The 20,550-nt window shown below is 52.9% G+C and overlaps 9 protein-coding genes across 9 annotated transcripts; 5 read left to right on the forward strand and 4 right to left on the reverse strand.

Annotated features, from left to right (window-relative positions):
* Positions 1–120: 120 nt before the first annotated feature.
* VTN49DRAFT_4549 (uncharacterized protein) lies at positions 121–3,718 on the forward strand (the record flags this gene model as incomplete). Its single annotated transcript, XM_069412507.1, has 5 exons — positions 121–290; positions 354–3,154; positions 3,208–3,479; positions 3,533–3,643; positions 3,710–3,718. The coding sequence occupies 5 exons, from the start codon at positions 121–123 to the stop codon at positions 3,716–3,718; spliced, it is 3,363 nt and encodes a 1,120-aa protein (XP_069267744.1).
* Positions 3,719–4,119: 401 nt separating this feature from the next.
* On the reverse strand, positions 4,120–5,741 carry VTN49DRAFT_4550 (uncharacterized protein; the record flags this gene model as incomplete). The annotated part of the gene is made up of 2 exons (XM_069412509.1): positions 4,120–5,502; positions 5,613–5,741. The coding sequence occupies 2 exons, from the start codon at positions 5,739–5,741 to the stop codon at positions 4,120–4,122; spliced, it is 1,512 nt and encodes a 503-aa protein (XP_069267745.1).
* A 461-nt stretch (positions 5,742–6,202) lies between these two features.
* On the forward strand, positions 6,203–7,698 carry VTN49DRAFT_4551 (uncharacterized protein; the record flags this gene model as incomplete). Its single annotated transcript, XM_069412510.1, has 2 exons — positions 6,203–6,464; positions 6,518–7,698. The coding sequence occupies 2 exons, from the start codon at positions 6,203–6,205 to the stop codon at positions 7,696–7,698; spliced, it is 1,443 nt and encodes a 480-aa protein (XP_069267746.1).
* An 89-nt stretch (positions 7,699–7,787) lies between these two features.
* Positions 7,788–8,596, reverse strand: VTN49DRAFT_4552 (uncharacterized protein; the record flags this gene model as incomplete). Its single annotated transcript, XM_069412511.1, has 6 exons — positions 7,788–7,820; positions 7,871–7,960; positions 8,016–8,104; positions 8,179–8,309; positions 8,389–8,411; positions 8,474–8,596. 6 exons carry the CDS (start codon positions 8,594–8,596, stop codon positions 7,788–7,790), a joined length of 489 nt encoding a protein of 162 aa, XP_069267747.1.
* A 640-nt stretch (positions 8,597–9,236) lies between these two features.
* Positions 9,237–9,830, forward strand: VTN49DRAFT_4553 (60S ribosomal eL29 domain-containing protein; the record flags this gene model as incomplete). The annotated part of the gene is made up of 5 exons (XM_069412512.1): positions 9,237–9,256; positions 9,320–9,435; positions 9,496–9,547; positions 9,628–9,730; positions 9,795–9,830. The coding sequence occupies 5 exons, from the start codon at positions 9,237–9,239 to the stop codon at positions 9,828–9,830; spliced, it is 327 nt and encodes a 108-aa protein (XP_069267748.1).
* A 485-nt stretch (positions 9,831–10,315) lies between these two features.
* VTN49DRAFT_4554 (uncharacterized protein) lies at positions 10,316–11,804 on the reverse strand (the record flags this gene model as incomplete). The annotated part of the gene is made up of 6 exons (XM_069412513.1): positions 10,316–10,925; positions 10,982–11,099; positions 11,163–11,375; positions 11,441–11,520; positions 11,684–11,694; positions 11,751–11,804. The coding sequence occupies 6 exons, from the start codon at positions 11,802–11,804 to the stop codon at positions 10,316–10,318; spliced, it is 1,086 nt and encodes a 361-aa protein (XP_069267749.1).
* Positions 11,805–12,187: 383 nt separating this feature from the next.
* Positions 12,188–12,983, reverse strand: VTN49DRAFT_4555 (uncharacterized protein; the record flags this gene model as incomplete). The annotated part of the gene is made up of 4 exons (XM_069412514.1): positions 12,188–12,271; positions 12,327–12,367; positions 12,420–12,551; positions 12,611–12,983. The coding sequence occupies 4 exons, from the start codon at positions 12,981–12,983 to the stop codon at positions 12,188–12,190; spliced, it is 630 nt and encodes a 209-aa protein (XP_069267750.1).
* Positions 12,984–13,514: 531 nt separating this feature from the next.
* On the forward strand, positions 13,515–14,739 carry VTN49DRAFT_4556 (uncharacterized protein; the record flags this gene model as incomplete). Its single annotated transcript, XM_069412515.1, has 3 exons — positions 13,515–13,613; positions 13,674–13,969; positions 14,037–14,739. The coding sequence occupies 3 exons, from the start codon at positions 13,515–13,517 to the stop codon at positions 14,737–14,739; spliced, it is 1,098 nt and encodes a 365-aa protein (XP_069267751.1).
* Positions 14,740–18,859: 4,120 nt separating this feature from the next.
* VTN49DRAFT_4557 (uncharacterized protein) lies at positions 18,860–20,351 on the forward strand (the record flags this gene model as incomplete). Its single annotated transcript, XM_069412516.1, has 3 exons — positions 18,860–19,920; positions 19,983–20,180; positions 20,237–20,351. The coding sequence occupies 3 exons, from the start codon at positions 18,860–18,862 to the stop codon at positions 20,349–20,351; spliced, it is 1,374 nt and encodes a 457-aa protein (XP_069267752.1).
* Positions 20,352–20,550: the final 199 nt, after the last annotated feature.

The raw sequence follows: 20,550 nt of genomic DNA on the forward strand, positions 1-20,550 counted from the left end.
CGATCGAGCTATGGCATACTAGACTTGCCGCATCATCTGATAAACCTCATTTTCACATCAGCTTTCACATCAGCTGCGTAGTCTTACTTTGGTGAAATACTCGATCACCCCGCCGTCAAAATGCAGTCCATGTGGAAGTCCTCGTTGCACGATCGCCTCCTACGCAGGGAGCTGGGCGACCGATCTTCATACTCGGGCGTCAAGGGAATCTACGGTTCATCCGAGTGGATCGATGACTTGGATATTGTCAACGAGCTGGGAGGTCATACCGGTTGCGTCAATGCCCTGAGGTAATGCTCCCTCCCCTACATAGGATTTGGTTTCATATGAATAGCATAGTAACAACGCCGCAGTTGGTCCAAATCGGGTCGCTTGCTAGCATCCGGATCCGATGACACGTATCTGAATATCTATACGTACCAGCCCGATTCGAGCTGTGCGCCCTTTTCTCTCACGACCTCCGTTGCCACCGGACACCGGGCCAACATCTTCTCCGTCAAGTTTATGCCTCACTCTAATGACCGCACCTTAGTGACCTGCGCCGGAGACGCCGAGGTCCGCATATTCGATGTAGAGTATTCGTCCCGGAGCGCCGTCGACTCCGCGAGGAGTCGGCGCATGACGGAGTTTTTCACGGGCGCGCGGTTTCTAAATACTAGCAACACCAACGCCCGCGTCTACAAATGTCATACCGATCGCGTCAAAAGAATTGTAACCGAAAACTCTCCGTACCTCTTCCTCACTTGCTCTGAGGATGGCGAAGTGCGGCAGTGGGACCTCCGCCAGCCATCCTCCGCCTACCCGGCGCCTCGTGGCCATCATGGCTTCATGCATTTCCGTCCGAGCGTTGACCACGATGACGATCCCAACGTGCCACCGCCCCTGATCTCGTACAAACGTTACAACATCGACCTTAACACCATCTCCTGTTCGCCCAGTCAGCCGCACTACATCGCCTTGGGTGGGGCGCACCTTCATTGCTTCCTGCACGATCGGCGGATGATGGGTCGCGATTTATTGGCGGAACGAGGACAGAGCCCTGGGTTGGCATCCTCCAGTGCCGGTAGCCGTGACGATGAGATTATGCATCGGGCGACCCGATGCGTCCGTCGGTTTGCTCCCCATGGGCAGAATAAGATGAAACCACGCGACTCTGGCCATATCACTGCCTGCAAGATCAGCGATGCGCATCCAGACGAGATCGTCGTCAGTTGGTCCGGTGATCACATCTACAGCTTTGATCTCATCCGCAGCCCTGACGCCACCGAACGTAAAAACGAAAAGGAGGACCGCACTTTCCGTCGAGGCTCGGGGTCCGGTCGCGTAAAGTCGCGAAAGCGTAAGCGGGAAGCGGCCTCGTCGATGATGTCTACGGACAGCCCGCAGCGTCACCCGCGCATGCGGTCCGAGGATACCCCCTCTGGTGATGCCCAAGACTTGTCGGTCCGTGTCCGGTACGGTAACGGGGAGTCTGCAGAGGTGCCACTCGCCGGAGACACTCCCGCCGAGGTCCTGGAGAGAGCGAGAAACTCGGTACTCACCGAGGCACAAAAGCTCAGTGCGGAAATCGCCAAGGGCCTCGTCAAGCTGCGTAAGGCGCTTTTCTCACTCGAGGCCTCCGTTCGTGAGGCAGCGACGGCACCGGGCAACTCCGACATGAGCGGCTATGGAGAATCCTTCCGCAAGGCCTACGAGTATGCAAATCAAATCCTACCCAAGATGGATGAAGTCAACCGTAACTGGACGTATCCCGTGGACCCGAGCCCCGAGGAAGTAGCTTTCCAGCAGACATTGAGGCGCAACCGGGCCTCTGCTCGGCGATTCGTCCAGGCCTCTGGCGTATTGGCCAAGTTCCTGGCAGCGTCGCTGGGGACTCCGGCAGAGGCGGATGGTGATACTGCATCTGATCTCTTCCGTGAGATCGTCCCGGCGCCGTCGGAAAACGGGATCATTGACTCGAAATCCCAGTTTTGTTACGACTTCCTCAAGGCGATTCACCTCTGGCTCTCCGGAGGCCGCGAGAGACTGCTGGAAGGGTTCAAGCTAAGGGGGAACAATCCACACAATCGTCAGCGATACCCGATTCCCGATGATGCGGATGACTCGGGAATTGAGCGGTACTTGATTCCATATCTTGAGAATCTGGCGGAAGCGTCTGCGATCGTAGATGTGGACACGTCTCGATTCGAACATGATGGGTCCCGCTATATCTTTGGAACGCAGGATGCTGCGGTCCGGGCTTTTGCGAGGTCGGTGCAGTTGGCTCTGGAAGACCTTGGCGATACAGCTGCCCGGAGAGAAGAAGAGCGTAGTGAAGGGGACGGCCTGCCGATCCGGACGGCCATTGTGAGTGAGGTGCAGTCGGCTATGGAAGATGTCGCCGATACTACGGCCAGCCAGACGGGAGAAGAGGCTGCTACGACCCGGGCCGTTACGGATTCAATGCAGTTGGCTTTGGAGGACTACGCCCGGAGAAGAGAAGAAGATGGGACCTCGTCCCGGACTGTTCGAGCGCTCGATCGGCGCGCGGCACAGCGGTTCTGGGGTGTACGAGTCGCCCGCGGCATCTTGATGCACGTCGGCGAGGGAATCAACTTTGAGTTTGTCAACCGTGCATTTGGCGGGCTGCTCGGTCACGTGGAGGAGGACGACGATGAGGAGCCAGAGCGTGTGCAGGACGACATCCATCCGGACGAAGAGGAGCAGTCGGTTGGGCATCGGCGGTCGGAAGATGAGGAAGGTTCCGATGACGACGGGGAAAGTGAAGGCGCCATCGAAGAAGGATCTTCCTACGATTTTGGCGATTCTGATGAGGATGAAGATGATGGGGATGACGATGCAGAAGGCGAAGATGATAACGACGACGACGATGATGATGATGATGGCGAGGAAGAGGGGTTCATGTTCGGGCCGGGCACCCTTCGCAACCGCGTCCGAGAGCACGTCGAGATCCACGTTCCGTGCGTGACGCATGAAAACGTCTACCGCGGGCATTGCAACATCAAGACGGTCAAGGACGTCAACTACTTTGGGCTCGACGACGAGTACGTGGTCAGCGGCAGCGACTCTGGACACGTATTCATTTGGGAGCGCAAGACGGCCCGACTGGTCAACATCCTGGAGGGAGACAGCGATGTGGTCAATGTTGTTCAGGGTATGTCTACACGTTTAGAACTCAATCTGGACCGATTCTAACGCTAGTGATAGGCCACCCCTACGAGCCAACGCTCGCTGTATCCGGCATCGACGACACCATCAAGATCTTCTCCCCCGAGCAGCGCGCGCAGGAGGACGCCCGTAACGGCATCAACATCCTGAACCCGGATCACCCAGCCAACTTGCCCGGGGCACGACGTGGTTCGGAGGGTGACCAACAGCCAGTGGGTCTCCGCAGCTGCAAGCGCATGCACGACAGTTACCGGATCACGAGTCAAAACGACATTGACCGGCAGGGTGGGATGCACGAAGCAATCATTACGGTAAGTCGATCCTCTTTCTTCCGTATTCAACGTCTTACTGACTGCCTTTATAGAGAAGCGTCCTGAACCGCCTCGCAGCCACCCTGCGCAGTCGGCGCGAATTGACGGGCATGACCGGCCAAGGCGGCGAGGGCGCGACGATTGTGCTTGATGAAAACTGCACTGTACGTATCCCGCTCCTCCCTCCCCTTGGACCATCGATCATGGAGAAGGAGGCTAACTATCTGCAGGTTATGTAATAATGCTCAAGACCCATGACAGTGTATGTTGTTATCCTTTCTTCCCCTTTCTGATAGGTAGACGACTGCTACCAACGTTATTTGTACGGAGTACGTACCGCATAATGATTTTTCACACAAAAATGGAGAAATAGGATCAGGTTTCACTCGTTTTTTATGACTTGTGCAACCTCATAGCTACAGTCGTAGTGTATCTCCAAACGGTTTTTTTTTTTCTCTCCTCATTTGTAAAACTAAAATCCAAGACTTGCAGAACTCACATAACCCTTTGAATTCCATACTCCATATTAATCTCTCCTCCTCCCATGAAAGTTCTCTTTTTCCACAAAATCAGAGCGAAGGACTGTACGCCAAAGCAGCCAAAACCAGAAAGGAACATGCAGTGAAAGAACTTATGTACATCATGAAAACATATCCTCCGCCCTCTTCCTCCGTCCCCCTCTACCCTCAAGTTTATCCGAGAACAGCTCCTTGCCGGCATTCGGGTTATACTTTGACGGAAATAGTTCCTTGAGGGCGTTTGCGCTGTTAGCAGCGCCTCTGATGGAGATGCCGTTATTACCGCTAGTATTATTATTATTGCCGGATAGACCTCGTAAGGCAGGCCCTTGGTCTTCTGTTGTTGGTGGTGGTGTTGATGTTGATGCATCTGCACCGCCTCTGATTCGCATCTCGCTGGACCCATCGGCGGAGGCTGCGCCGGCCAACGGTCGGATGCGTTTTGTAAATGGATCCGTTTCGTCCGCGGCGTCAAAGGCGTCCGAGCGGCGGTGGTTGCTGTTTGTTTGGTTCGGGAAGAGCTCGCCCTTCATGAAGCTGGCGGCGGTTTTGTTGGGGAAGACTTCTCGGGCGTTGTTGTTGGCGGAGGAGGAAAACGAGGCCGGGGGGAAGGAGGAGGAGACGAGGTCGTTGGTGACGGTTGACGTTGTGGAAGGGAAGAGCTCCTTGCCGGCGTTTCTTCCCGCCGGTGGTCGTCGTGGTGATCGGTCTCGGAATCGGCGTCGAGAGGAGTCTCTTGTGCGGTCGAGGCCTTCCTCTTCGCTTCGCCGCATTGCGTCTGGTGATGCACTGCGACTTCGGACTTTGTCTGGGAAGAGTTCTTTGCGCGACTGCTGTTGTTGCCGCCCGTACCGTGGTCGGCGCCATCGCTCGTCCTCGGAGCCCTCGGTCGACATTGACACGTCTTTTCGGTCGGCATTGTCGTCATCGTACATAGCCTCCGAGTACCCATGATTCAGCCGGCGTCGGTGTTCTTGCTCGTCAAACCGATTCCGTCTGTAATCGGTCTGGCTCTTCTCCCGGTGGCCTGGCCGGCGGCGCTCCGCCCACTGCCGGTGTAGCCTCTCCAATGGATCATGCTCCGGATGCAACAGGTAGAAACGACTCGCCTGGTAGGCGCGTGGTTTCTTACGGTCCGTCTTGACCGCGGAACGTACCTGCAGCACCGCGTCCGGGTGCGTCGACAGCGACTTGGCCGTTCGTAGCCGCAACGGCGGCAGCGCCTCCCCCTCCTCGCCGAGTTGCTGCGTGAACGCCGCCAACGCTCGCAAACCAATCTCCTCATTCCGGTAGACCAAGTTCGCGGACGTATCGTCAATCCACTCGATGCGCTGGAGCTCCTCAGCACTGAAATGCTCGGCGGCGAACCGCTTCACGTCGTCCGTTGTCATCTCGTCCAGACCGCGGAGGTGGACTTTTTCATGTTGCGCCTCGGCCGTATGCAGATCGACGGTACCATCATTTGAAGAAGATTGATATGCAACAAGTGTCGGCGCATTAGGGTCCTATATTCATCGAAACTCGTTTCCGATTATCAGTCTCCCGTGTGAGCCACTTTGCTAAGGTATTTCTTTTTTCGCGCGCGCGTCAAAGGACTATTGAGCCCGGGACTCACATTTTCGCGTGACTGTTCGGGTTCCGGCTCCGGGCCGAGATCGATATCAATGTCCATGTCATGATCAACGTCCATGGAGCCGTCGGCGGCGGTGTCCATGGCTGGTACTGGCTCCGAGACGACCTCCATGGTGGCGGTGGTCGCGATGAAAGGAAGCCTCAAGGAAGCTTAAACCAGTAACATACACGCGAAGAGTAATCGATGGGAGTCCAGAACGAAAATACTGACTTCGCTTGAAGATGAATTTAAGTACTGAAGAAATACTCCCTGATCTCAGCTTCTGGAGATGATCTGACTTGATCTCTGACCTTGATGGAGCTTGATATGGCGCGCTTTTCCATTTTGGGACATGATCTTCCGGAGACTTGGAGTCGGGCGCTCTGTGAATGCTCGAACTTCGTGGAGAGAGATTTGATCGATCATTTGAGTGAGGATTGATCCGATGTGAATGTTGTATCTCTAGCTTTGTTGTAGGTCACCCTGATGTTGCACGTTATGGCATCATTCACTGAGCATGGTTAGGTAGTACCAGCTGGTCAGCAATTCAACATCATAAAATCAACACCATTTAAGAACAATAGATAGAAAATATGACAAGCAAAAGACCTCCAGTAGCCAGCATCCTCGTTGCCCGCTACCTTCGCTCAAACAACTACACAGAAACTCTCGACGCCTTTATCCGCGAAGCCGGTCTGCCCCCGGATGCCGGCGAGCGTACTGGGAACGCGGACGAGTCCGATCAATGGACTCTCGAGGGCATCCTGCAAGAGAAGCAGCAGTTCGATAAGAGCCTAAAATTCGAAAGATATGGCGACGAAGACAAGGCCGACTCGGATGGCTGGACGTTGGCAGGTATATTGCTCACGACCTGGGGGAAGATCCAACAGTGCTGACAATGATAAAAGCGCCGTCAACACCTCTTCAGATTCAGACGCCCACCTCGGCGAACCTTCTGTCCGTGTCTGTAGAGTCATGGCACCACAGCGGAGGAGCGCAAGAGGAAGATGAGCACTATATCGTCGCCACAGGTGCAGATAAACGTCTCAGTCTTTTCCATGCAGCGCGCGACTACCAAGTTGTTTCGTCCCTGTCCGGTCTTTCGGACTCACCGATTCTGTCCATCGCCTCTGTCCGACAGGGTCGGTACCAGCTTGCGACGAATATGGGCGGGCAGCTGCTCTTGATGAAGGACAGCCAGGTCCTTGATCGGAGAAAAGACCACATGAAATACGCCATTAAAGTCGTTACCTACGAAGATGATGATGAACACCTCTGGATCGCCACAGCAGGCTGGGACGCCAAAGTCTTGGTCTACCAATCGAAAATCTCACCAGCCTCATCGACGCCAACCATAGGCGACCCGGTTGGTACGATCAAACTAGCTACCAACCCGGAGTCGATCCTCTTTGCGCGGAATCCCGACACCGGCACTTTGACGCTGCTAGTCTCGCGGCGCGACTCTACGTTTATCTACTTCTACGCGCTGCCAAATGCCTCCTCATCGTCAACAGAATGTACGGAAATCGGCAAGCAGAACCTCACACCGCACTCCAACGCTTGGATGGCGTTCTCGCCGTCCTGCATGGCCCTCAGCCCACGGGACCCGAGCTTATTGGCCGTGGCGCTGTCTACGCTACCGCATATGAAGCTGATGATCGTACGGCTGTTGTTCCCGAAGCCAGATGACCAATCCAGCAGCAGCGGCGGCGGCGAAGGAGAAGGAGAAGGAGGAGAAAAAGCCGAAACCCAGCTGTCACAAGCCATGGCAGCGCTGGCAGTGCAGAACCGCGAGGACGCCGCGATCGTGATTCAGTGCAACACGTTCGCACCGCAGACAACGTACTCTACGCCGCAGGTAGTCTGGCGGCCAGATGGCTCGGGCCTCTGGGTTAATGGGGATGATGGCGTTATTCGAGGAATTGAGGCGAAGACCGGGAAAGTGGTCGCTGTCCTCAAGGATGGCCATGAGCCGGGTAGTAAAGTGCGGAGCATTTGGGCAGGCTGGGTTCAGTGCGACGGCAAGACAGAGGAGTGGCTTGTTAGCGGAGGATTTGATAAACGGTTGGTCGTTTGGAAAACGCAATAACAGTGTTCCTCTAAGACCAACAGAGTTCAAATAATGCCAGAGAATCCTCAAATTCGCGTAGTTCTACATGGGTTATTTACATAAACCGTCTATTTCAGCGCGGCCTGCAGAGATTCCAGGACCTGTAACAAATTAGTACACGCCCGCACTTTGAGGGATGCTTGGAACATACCTCGAGCTCAATCTTGGCCTCAGCAATGTCCTGCTCGCTGCCACTGCCGCTGGCAATCTTTTGCGCCTCGGCAATCTGTGCGCGGACAGCCTGGAGGATGACCGTCAATATTCCTTCAATTATCGGACCAACAGGGCAAGCTTACATCAAGGGAGAAGTCCTCCAAGGGGAAGCCCTCCACAGCATTGATGCTGAGCTGGGAGTCGGGCTGAACAACGGCGAAACCACCAGAGACTATTTTTCGGAAACACGCCGGTTAGCTGAGAGATTTATTTCCGAGGTTCAACGTCATCAATCCCAAAACGTACGGAAGAAACGCTTCGTGGCGCCGCTCTCCTCAATGACCTCGACAACGCCGGGCCGCAGCTGCTCAATCGAAGGAACGTGGTTGGCGAGGACACCCATATCGCCAGACTCGGCGGGAATGTTGACCTGGACACTGGAGCAACGGAAACAAACACGTCAGTATGCCGCTGACTCGCCGGGCGATGGATCATTCGTAGTCGATAGCAACGTACACATCGGTGGACTTGAAGATGTTCTGAAAGGCAATTAGTTGATGTCCAATGGTCACGATCAATGGCAATTAATTCATGAACAAACCTGGTGAGGCAGCGCCAAAGACAGCTTGATCTTGTCCGGCACATCCGCGTAGCCGCGGCGCTGGATGCGCATGGCAGCGGGGCGAACCCGCAGGGCAGCCCGAGCGATCCGGAGAGAGCTCATTGCGCAATGGGTTGCGGGAGAGAATTGGGTTGGGCAGAACAAGGGGAGATCCTTCCAAGCGAGAGAAGGGTTGGTTTCGCAGGAAAACGGTTGATCTCGGGTTCGTTGCGGATCGGAATGGCTTAGCCTGATTGGGACAAGGTCACGTGAGTTACAACTGACATGAGTCCGAACATCTGGAGAGTCATCTTTCCATTATGACCCATGCTCTGAATGGATTATTGCATATCGAGAACAATATTCATAGCCTGGATTGAGAGAGAGAGGGACATGGCTATTGACTTGATGTAATTGCTTTCGAATTACGCAGCTCTCATCAACCGGCGGTATTCGTGTGCTGTATTCGCGCATATGAGCTTGAAAAAGGCCAGCAAACGCCATATAAAGCGGAATGAACTAGCTCCGCTCCTAGCTTCAAGATATTCTTAATCCCTATGACTTCTGGCTTCAATCTTTGCGCATCTCTCCTGCTGGTGTCCTCGATGATCTATAAGTCACGTGATCACGGGCGATTATGCAGTGTCTCCCGGCAAACTGTCCAGAATCCCGACAAATTACAGGAGAAATAGACGTGAATGAAGACTCTAAGTCCTCCCAGAATTCTGTCAGCATAAAAAATCTCCGTCGTTTGTGGTCCACGATGGACAGCTCGTCAAGAAGGTCCCTGTCGTCCAGTTTGGCCCGCTAAGCGAGGGCTCCCACACAACGGAAACCCTAGCGTAGGTTAAACCCTTCTGGGAAGACCCCGACTTTGAAATCGTCCCGCGACTCTCACCATCTCCTAATTCCCAACGACAACGCAAATCACTCGTGGTGTGATCAAGTCGTCAAGATGGCCAGTACGTTTTCCTCGAACAAAAATTCTTCAATTGTGCTCTTTACTAATGTCTCGCTTCTAGAGTCGAAGAACTCGTCTCAGCACCACTGGAACCGCAAGGATCACCGGAACGGGTGCGTCGACTCATTCCTCACACATTCGAAGCCTCGATCAATACCGAATTATTGCTGACGGGTTCCCTTTCGATCAACAGGATCAAGCGTCCCAAGACTCACCGGTACCCTTCGCTCAAGGGTGTTGACCCCAAGTTCCGTCGCAACCACCGACATGCTCTCCACGGCACCATGAAGGCTCTGGTACGTTGGAATGGTCCTATATCTCAGTGATGTCTACGGAAGGATTCGCTAATATTTTCTACAGAAAGAGCGTAAGGAGGGCAAGCGAGAGGTCGCATAAATAAACCCGAATCAAGAAAATGAAAACTTCGGGCAATCTTTGCATCCTTTCATCCCTTCCTGATAGCGGAGAGAAAAAAAATGCAAAGAGGTTAATTTTCAGATGTTTTCACGACTGTGTCAAATAGAGTGGCCTTTGACAACGCGATGAAATCATTGGGATCGGGTACCCGTTGCGGATTGACCTCTCTCTTTCCTTGCTTTCAAACTAGTCCGGATCAAGTCTGGAGCGATCGCTCTTCAGACACAGGCATTAGTGTGTACAGCTTCGTGGCTTTCTCCATGCCCGATCGCTGAAGGATTGTTTCATGCCGAGATCAGACGTATCTGCCTTTCAATACCAAACACCCTCTCCCTGCGTCCGTGGAGGGAGGGTGCATGGACGAATGGCTACATCCCAAAGTAGACTGAGACATGGTGTCGCTATAAACTCTGCACCTTTCGTAATGCCATGGTTCTATGAATACGAGTCTATCTATCCAAGTTCTATTTCAACTCCTTGGCCCGGAAAATGATCTCGGGATTGCGTAGCAAATGCACATTGCGGATCAGCCGCACCTCGCTTGCCTTGGTACGCCGCAGGTGTTCCCGCTTCTGCCTCTCCTCTTCCGTCGCTGGCGCCGGGTAATCCTCGTCGTATGTGGGCGGGACAGCCAGCTCGGCGTTGCGGGCTTCGAGCGTCCTCTGCAGCACGAAATGCATGCTCGATAGGACCCTCTCGGCCACCTTGGCAAGTGGCAGATCCGTCGCAGGGACCTCGTCCGGGGAAACCCAGGATGGTGCTTTGTACAGCGAGGGATCCGCAGCAGCAACCTGCCGCAGACGCGCGACCGTCAGCGCCGCAAACATGTCGCCCGTCCCGTTGAAGTTGCAGTTTAGGGCAGGGATGTCAATCTGGAAGACTCGCGGCGAGCCGTCTGAGCGGATCGTCGACCCAAAGACGCTCATGGTCGCGGAATCTGTCTGGCCGCTACCGCTTTCGGAGGGCAGCTGCACAGACGTGACGATCACGTGTGGCACAGAGTATGTCTTGTGAATGGCGGCGATTGCATTGGTGAGGTCTGTCAGATTCTGAATCTTGATCCCCGACAGAAGCCTAGCCGGTTCCTCGAGTCAGAATAGCCCCTCTCTCAATAATATAGTCCGACTTACTCGGCCTCAAACTGGTTCGGCAATATTAAATCTGCATGATGGATCACATTCTTATACGCTGGCACCACATCCTCGCCAACATAGATCCGGCCGAGATCTCCCATGACCGGGTCGAGAACTTTGGTTCAACTCACTTTTCAGCTCTTGCTGGTCCAAGGTTATGGAATGAAGGGATACCCACTCCAGAAGAATGGCCGGTTCTTCTTCGCCGCCCTTCGCTTCAAGTCCAATGCAATCTCTCCAACGGCCTGAACAGCCTCAGCTGTCGGAGTATATCCAGAGAGCAAGACATCGAAATCAGTCAGGTAGCTTTGGACCAGACCCTCGTAAAGATTCCGAATCTCTTGCGCGCTCACTTTCGTGCCCTTGACCTGACGATATCCGGTATGATTACCTGTTTTCAGGCGGGCCTATTAAACTCACATTCAACCATTTCTGATTCCTCCATTTCGAGCTTACTGAAATGTACTGTATCGATGGCCGCAACTTCGCATCCTAATGACTGCATGACAAACGTGGCCATAGTATTTCCGACATAGCTGTAGGCAATTTGCAATTCCCCGGCATTAGCACCAGCCCAGGCCACATTCAAACAAACTCAAAGACCGAGAAAGAGAGGGAGATTGCAATCAATCTGTGCTCGGATTACAGGCAAAATTGCGCCTGCCCTCACCCATTCCGGTTCTCGTATTCAAAACATACCCATAAGACACCTAACGAACTTGAGTTAGTTCTAAAGGCACTAAACTGTTGTGGGATGGTCACAGACATGGCTCGCAATAGCCAGGACTTTGGTTTCTGGAATCTCGTCCACAGACGACATGATGGCTTAGTATGGTGCTATGCAGGGAGACGAGGGGGAATGCGGTCCGCTGCAGCCGGATAACGCGTCCACGTGTATGGTTTTTGTTGCTCTAATGCGCGTGACAAAGAAGTTTAAACAGACAGAAAGCAACAAAGATACTAATTACCCAGTTCGTGAAGTACCCTCGTTTCGCTCTCGTATTTGAGTGTGAAGCGGCCGGATGGCCACCGGTCGAGTTTGAGTGGGGTCCCCAGAGTTACGTAACCAAGAGCCTTTTCTTCTAGAATCTTTCCATGCTTGAGTTACATCTTCTGGGTTCATTCCGAGATTGATGAATCTTGAGACTCTAGGTATATTCTACTTTGGTTCGTGACTTCATGCCGCCAATGTCGGTAGAGTATTTATCGCCCGGTACTCCCGAAACCACCAGCACCGCGCACACTCTCCTCGAGCTGCTCCACGACCTGAACTTCGGGGGTGTAGATCTGGCTTAGTTAGTCATTGATCCAGCTGTCAAAAAAAGGGGGGAGGAATTAGTACCCTTTCAATAATCAGCTGAGCAATCCGATCTCCTTGCTTGACTGCTCCGTGTAAGCAATAACTATCCCGTCGATTCACAATCAATGAGCATACCAGTAAAGTCTTCGTCGGAAAAATTGAACAGCAAGACTTTGACTTCTCCGCGATAGTCGGCGTCGATAACGCCGGCGCCGGTGTCGATGAAGTTCTTCGCTGCGAGCCCACTTCGAGGCGCAACGCGACCATCTTGAAAATTGGTCAGCCATCGGCTCGAAACACAAATCGAATGTCACCAAAACACGTACAGGTACCCTCTGGGACTGCAATTGCCAGCCCGGTGTCAACCAATCCCTTGCCCTTCGCCGGAATGACTGTGTCTTTGGCAGCGTATAGGTCGTAACCAGCCGCAAAAGCCGAGCCCCGAGTCGGCGCCTTCGCGGTTTCGGTCAATTTCTTCACCAGCAAAGGAGGCTGCGGCTGGGAGATGGAGGTGACGGCTGTGGCACCGCCATTGTCATTAGAAGGCGCCATCGCGGAAGTTGTGCGATCGGACGCGCTGTCGACGGTCTTAGTCCGTTTGGCGAGGGGAGAAGTGGGGAGCGAAGGAGGCTCGTGGACGTCAGCCGAGGATTTAGTCGCCGCAGGTTCCGGGGCCGGAGGAGTAGTCTCTTTTGTCATGGTAACTCTTAGCGAAAATGGAACGGCTGGATGTCTGAAACGGCACCAGCCAAATTGTTTGCAAGCCGATGGATTTCTAAGTTACGGCTCGTTGAGCCAACGCGTCAAACAAGGCGGTGAGGCGACGCGGCGCGTCGATCCCAATACTACCAAAATAGGGCATGTTTGTCATGTTTTCATTCCTGCCATGTTTTTCGGCACTTTTTGGCGCTTTTTTAGAGCTCGCTGCACATCGTTGCACACGTATGTGATGGATCCAAGGAATTCATGGAAATGATGAAGTGCACTTTGATATTATCTATCAAGAGGTGTAGTTAGATTTGGGCCAAGGGATGCATAATGCCTTGATTTTGAGGCATGCATAGACATCCCAAACGTTCCTGCGAATAGCCTCGGCTGTACGACCGAGACCTCTCGGTAAGCATCACCGAGCTCATCGGAGCAAAGAACGATGCCGCAAAGTATTGCATAGAAATCTCTCTTCCCATGATTCTGTTCATCACATAGATAGTATTCAGGCTTTCAATCGCCATGGCCGGGCCTATGCGACAGCCGATCGACGTCGCCTCCTTGGAGAGGTACGTTGACGGGCATTTCCCAGCCATCAAGCCACCGCTAGATGTCAAGCAGGTGAGAGAGGAATTCCCGGTTATTGGGACCAGCATCGTGACTGATCAACTTATCCTACAGTTTGGCTTCGGCCAATCCAATCCGACGTATCTCCTCACTGCATCCGATGGACAGAAGTATGTACTGCGGAAGAAGCCACCGGGCAAGCTCCTCTCGAAAACGGCGCACATGGTGGAACGGGAATACCAGATCATTCATGCACTCGAATCCACCGACGTGCCGGTGCCCAAAGCATATATTCTCTGCGAAGACAGTAGTGTTGTCGGGACTCCGTTTTACATTATGGAATTCTTGGATGGTCGGATGTTCGCGGACCCGTCTTTCCCCGGAGTTCGCCCCGAGGAGAGGCGAGAATTGTATGTATTCTGCCTTGCGGCTTTCTTTTTGAGGGATTCAAGGCTGACTGCTGCGCCTCCGACCTAGATGGCGTTCTGCGATTCATACATTGGCAAAACTCCACCGGGTTGATCCCAAGTCGGTGGGTTTGGAGAACTTTGGTAAACACTCCGGATTCTACGATCGGCAGATTGCGACGCTGTCGCGCGTATCCCACGCACAAGCTCAAGCAGTGGACGTAGATACCAAGGAGCCCGTGGGCGAACTGCCGCATTTTGAGGAGAACGTACGCTTCTTCTCAAACAAGGCGACGCAGCCGCGCGACCGCGCGACGCTTGTGCACGGTGATTTCAAGATCGACAACCTGGTGTTTCACAAGACAGAGCCGCGGGTGATTGGGATACTAGACTGGGAGATGGCCACGATCGGTCATCCGCTGTCCGATATCTCGAACCTTACCAGCCCCTATTACCTCAAGTCCACGGCGGAATTCAATCATGAAACGTTCCGGCCAGGGGCGACGCCGGGGTTGCCGACGCGAGACGAATGTTTGGCATGGTACGCAAGCGAGGCCGGTTGGGATCCGCGCCCGGAGATCCGGTGGGGGGATGCGTTTTTTGCCTTCCGCAGTTCTGTAATTATGCAAGGGATTGCAGCCCGGTACGCATTGCGGCAGGCCAGCAGTGCCCGCGCCGGTGAGTACAGCCGGATGATGAAGCCGTTCGCGTTAGATACACATCGGTTGGTCAAGGAAGTGCAAACCCAAATGCAGGCCAAAGGAAAGCTATGATTCCTCGAAGCCTATGTACAAAATAAGTAGGTAATCAAACAAATTCCATTGTTGGTCGACTAAGAACGAGGTGTCAATTCGGATTGCATTTTGCAGCTCTGATTGAATGCTGCAAAAACGGGTCCTCGGATTATGCAGCTCAGTATACATGTCGGTGTACGCCGTACTCCATAGTACTTGGGACGCATTCCCATTCGTGGAATCGTGTTTTCATCCAGCTTTGAAAGTTGCTAACCCGATATTCTCTCTCTCTCTCTCTCTCTCTCTCTCACATAGTGCATTGTGTGATGACAGATCAGGCGCCTTGATGCGAGATCTCTTCCTGCTCCCTGCAACCGACATGGATGATAAAAATAGTCCTGGTTCCTTTGAGAGTCTAGCCAGTCTTGCGCGACTAGGTACTTCGGAGTCCATGTACGGACTCGTCGAGAATGCCGTGTACAGTCGCTTCCACGACATGACATGACCCTCGCCATCCCGATCCCGGTTGCCGATCGGTCTTGGTCCTACAGAGGTGTTGCGGGTTGCACCGCAGGTATTCTGTTCATGGAGGAGTGGGGACAGCTTCCGAATCGGAGCACAGTTGACGTGGTCATCGCATTTGGAGCCGTTGAAGAACGAAAGGAGATCCACGATGAAAAAAAAAAAGTTTTTAGAAAGAGTTGTCATGGAGTACGAAGTAACCGCGCTAATGAGTCAGTTCAAAGTTCCGCGAGACAGCTGAGAGCCCAAGTTCGGCGAATTGGCGTGTTTCGAATGTCACAAAAGGTTTGGTGCCCAGCTGTCCACCCACGTTTTCCATGGCATGCTGATCTTTCCTCGCATTTTTTTTTATAATCAGAGAAGTGTCGGATTCCACTGTGGAACGATTTGCGTAGCATGCAGACCACATTGGCTGATCTGTCGAGTTTTAAAGTTCAACGGCTTGATCATCCTGCGAGCCGCATTGTCACATCACTCTACGATATGAAAATTTTTGATATACCCTAAGGTAGTCACGAACTTAACTGTCGTTGGCTCCTGCATGAGTGCATGTAGCCGCCTGCTCTCTCAAGTACGGGGTCCAAAGTAGGTTAGACCCATAACATGGCCCCGGAATCCTCATACGAGGTACTTCGCCTGCCAGACTCGGCTCCCCTATGTCGTACTTTGCCTGCTTGTCGGGCTATCCAAGGTCCTCCGCCAAGGTCTCATGGCCAAGGAGCAAGGCAGAAGATAGATTAACCTTATCACTAGCGACTTTGTCGATCCTCTTGGAACTGTGGAAATTTGGCTCCGGAAGTTGAGGTCAAAGTCCTTGGATGATCTTGGCATATGATTCCATTCTCCCCTCCACAAGGTCCACGGATGACGGAAAATCCACGACCAGAGTCCAATTAAGACCCAAATCGGAAAATGCACGGTGATTGGCTGATCGGATAAGGACGCCGAGCCATGTGGTAACTTCCGCAGCAGCCAACAGACTCACCACCAACAGAGCCTCATCGATAAGCAGCCTGAGGCATGTCAAAACACTAACCCTGGTTGGCTGCCCCCCGAATTGCGTTGGATTGCATTCATGGAGCAGGCGCCGCACGGACCGCTCTGAAAATTACAGATTCCATAACGTTGCCCAAACGTTACTGATTCCCGATTGCGCTCGGTTAGAGATTTTGCGGTCATTCAAAATTTGCTCACATGTCGTATCGGCCTTACTCCGGGCTCGTACAGGTCATGAAGATGACAGGATAGCCAAGTTGCGCTAGTACTTATGCAGTTAGTTTGCGGGGTGAATTCAGCAGGTAAACTCACACTGTCAATACGATTGGCAACAGGAGAAAGGAATCCGTACACCAGGGTCCGCGAGTGATCTTGGCATATGGTATTTTTCAGGGGCGTGACGGGATGATGACACCACTTCGCTCTCCAGACCAGTATGTTACCTCCAAATTGCGGGCGCGGGGATTTCAAGGTAATTTGAAATTATGAAACGAACAACATCCGCCTGCAAATCGATCAGCCCAATGAGTCCGATGACGCACCAGTTGACAATGATTTTTACAGCTCATTCTCGGTTACAGAGTACGAATCCATACGAACATGAGTTTTTAGCGAGCCCCAATGCCAACATGATCGTTCAAAACTTCAGCTAGGATGGAAAAGTCGATTTCAAATTGATTAACCAGTTACGCATAGTTGGATATAACCATATACCACTCCGCCGGGTTTATCGGTCGGTTCCGTAGAGGTACCGCGGAAGATGGAGTAATATGGGATGGTTCTTCGTATTGGCTGTCATGACGCATTGAACATGGTCCCCGATAATGTCGATTTGTCGGATCGTTAGGGTACCACTTTTGCGTCAAAATACGGTGCCATATTGAGGAAAAAAAAATGACCGGGGTGGAAAGCAAACTGGCTTAATCAATTTACTGGGAGATTCGGGCGTTTCCCTACGTCGATAATAATCAAAGTGCATTACCTCTAGTTCGGTGCTTCGCATGTACCAGGGCGTCGGCTCTGATTCTCGCATGTAACTACACCCGCAGCGGCCAGCCACACCTTTGGCTTTTTGGTCCTTTTGTGAGATCACAGAGAACTGGATTCAGAAAAGGCTGAGCGCCTAGTTCATGTACTTTTCTGCTCCTCACAGCTCATAGGCTCCAGACAGCCACACACGTTGCGTGCTCGAGTCCCCATCTCTAGAGCCGCATGGCCCGCATCTCAGCTGCAACCAACGCTCGGTGGCCCTGCTTTCTGATCCACGCGTTCCGTCTCCCGCCTTTTTCTGATTATTATTGATCGGTCTGGTCAGTCGAACGCCTGACTCGATCGTTTTTTTCTGCCTTGCCGCTCGCTTCCCTGACCCCGGACCAAGCATTCCAAAGTTTCGATTCTATTCTTCCTCTTCTGCACCTTCTTACGACATACTCGGTAGTCCCTTTTCTTTGTCAACCTTTTTCTCCAATCGGTTAGGCTAGCCATCGTGTGCGGCTGGCAAAAAAGGGAAGACAGTTTGCAGTGGGCCAAATCAGCACGCTGCACGAGCCGATCCATCTTTGTTGGCGCCTGACCTTGTCAAACCAAGATTATTTTCGATCGCTTGAGCCTACTCTTCTGGGTGTAGATCTGTCTGTCTATTGTGGTCGTTCTGCATATTCGGATTGTTATCATTATCGAATTATCCGTGCTTCCTGTCATCTGGTCTTGTATGCTGATAATCTTCGCTGCATACTCGCCTACACGAGTTCTGTCCAACCCGCGACTTTTCCTCCGCGGAGCCCGACTCCGCAGCTAACTTTAGTGTCGCCTTAACGTTGGCTTCAACTCCGGCTCCCTGGGTCGTTCCCATTCTCCAAAGGACCCTGTGAGCACTCTCCAGATCTGACCTCCGTGTTCGGCTTGTTTCGACTTCAGCCCGATCCGTCGCAATCTTTGCTCCGCATACAGGCAGCCCATGGTCCGCTAGGGTCTATCATTGCGCTCGGATTAAGTCAATCGAAACTTTTCGTTTTCCCCTAATCATCATCGCACCGAATCGTATTCTCCGGACTTGGCTCCGCCCCCCGTCAGTTGATGGGAAAATAATTAGCGCCAGGGAGAAAAATAGCACCGCAAGTTGGATCGCGAACCCAAGATCGATTTCTTTTTTGCCTACCACGAGGTGGAAGAAAGTGGCTCGGAGCAGAAACTGCTGCAACTCGATCGCCTGTACGTATAATATGGTGAGATTTGGCTGATGCCGTTTCCTATGTCCCTTGTGCTGCAGGGTCTGGGGTTCCCGCAGGCTTAATTGTTTCACACCGGGAGTCCGAATGTCCAACTTGCTTTGCACCCCGGCCGATTGGAATCATTGGTCATCGATTCCCTCTGTTCCAATCCAGATTCAGGGCTCCAGACAGGCTGTCCTTCTGTGTGATGCTTCTACAGTTCCTCGAATCTCATCGGTTTCCATAACTCGTGACGAAGATGCTAATCGGATATCCTAGGTTACGCGGTTTGGACTCAGTAACACAATCGGTTCTGAATTCTATCCCCGAGTCCCCATATCCCAGTTTGGACGCAACGCCTGCTGTTGATACCCGCGAGTGCCTGATTTCTTTTTGGGTGTTCCATGGTTTAGCTGCGAAGCATTGCCTTCATGCCGCTCGAGTTATTCGACTCTGACGATGCTATTATGAACCGTTCTCCTCAGCTCCGGCCGACCGTCGTCAACTACCAGCCCCATGAAGAGGTTCCTCCGTTTGCCCTTCAATCCCGCCATTGGAACGATGGAAAGAGGAACAGTCCGCCGAGTTCGGCCCATTCACGGCGCAGTTCCTCCGATCTTCACCGTCTCATCGGGAGAGCAGAGCCCTCTCTAGCCGACGCTGTTTTACTCACCCAGCTTGATCCAAATCGGCCGGACATTGCCAGAGTAGCCAGTGAACAATCGTTGGGTTTTCTGTTACTTGGGGCCGAAGAGAATGACCAGTCAAGGTTTGATTCCCAACGCCAGCAACGGAAACCGGTGCCAGAGTCTACCCCCAGTAGGACGAATCAAAATCAGGGTCCATCTCCGCCGTCTCCGCCAGATCGTGAGCCACTGTTACCGCCGATCGATCAGCTGGTGAAACCTCTGTCACCTCCACGTGAGCAACCATTGTCTTCGCGTGAGAGACCTCGTGAGAGCCACTTTCATCCTCCTCCTCTTCCGAAGATCCAGTCGCAACCACACTCTGCGGCCGCATCACCAGAGAATAAGCAAAACCTTCCCTCCATCCAGACCGCTCTGGCGGGACTGAACCACCAATTAAAGAGTCCATACCCAGTATCCGCCAGCTCGCCAGTTTCGTCACACTCGGTTGGCGATGGCAGGAATCGACAACCATCTATTACACTGCCGCCACCCCCGCCGCCTTCCCAAATGTCTACGCAATTGCCTACTCCTATTTACCCATCCCCGATCAGCGCCACTGACCCATCTGGGACGTCGCCGATATCGCAGCAGCCCTTGCATACCAGATCGATGAGCGACAAGCCGGACCCGCAGTCCCCTCCAAAATTATCGCCCAGCAGCCCCCAAGCGAACTATCCTACCCCGATCGAACCCCCCATCCGATCAGCGGACGAGCGGCCCGGGGCGTCTCCTGAGGGCAACGTATACAAATGCCCCTTCCCTGGTTGTACAGCTCGAGCGTTTCAAACGCAGTATCTATTAAAGTATGCTCGTAAATCATTACAGAGCGGATGACCGTTATGATTTGATTGCTGATGTGATGTAGTTCCCATGCTAATGTGCATTCCCAAGACCGGCCTCACTTCTGTCCGGTCGAGGGCTGCCCGCGAGGTATTGGTGGGAAAGGGTTCAAGCGGAAGAACGAAATGATTCGGCATGGGCTCGTTCACGACTCGCCTGGCTATGTATGCCCGTTTTGTACAGATCAGCGCCATAAATATCCTCGGCCAGATAATCTGCAACGGTAAGACGAACCGTTCACTTTTTTCTCCTATATGACATCCTTGCTAACCATCCTAGACATGTCCGATTACATCATAAGGACAAGAGCAAAGATGACCCGGAATTACGCGCTGTTCTTGCGCGGCGGCCAAAGGGTAGCAGCCGCGGTCGGCGGCGGCGGAGCACTTCATAATTTGGTGGGCTTCATTATGTTCCCTTTGAGGTTTTCCCTCTTGAAGAGGACAGATCTGATACCCGTTACGACTTACGACTAATGACGACCAAAATTCTGTGTTTTGTTTTGGTTCGTTCGTGAAAATATCTGTTGCGTCCTTTTCTTGGAGTTGAATCGGGGCTGTTGGCTTCTGTGTACATACCGTGATCCGGGCGTA

The sequence above is a fragment of the Thermomyces lanuginosus genome (assembly GCF_041956635.1).
Source record: "Thermomyces lanuginosus strain ATCC 200065 unplaced genomic scaffold VTN49scaffold_31, whole genome shotgun sequence".
Taxonomy (NCBI): domain Eukaryota; kingdom Fungi; phylum Ascomycota; class Eurotiomycetes; order Eurotiales; family Trichocomaceae; genus Thermomyces; species Thermomyces lanuginosus.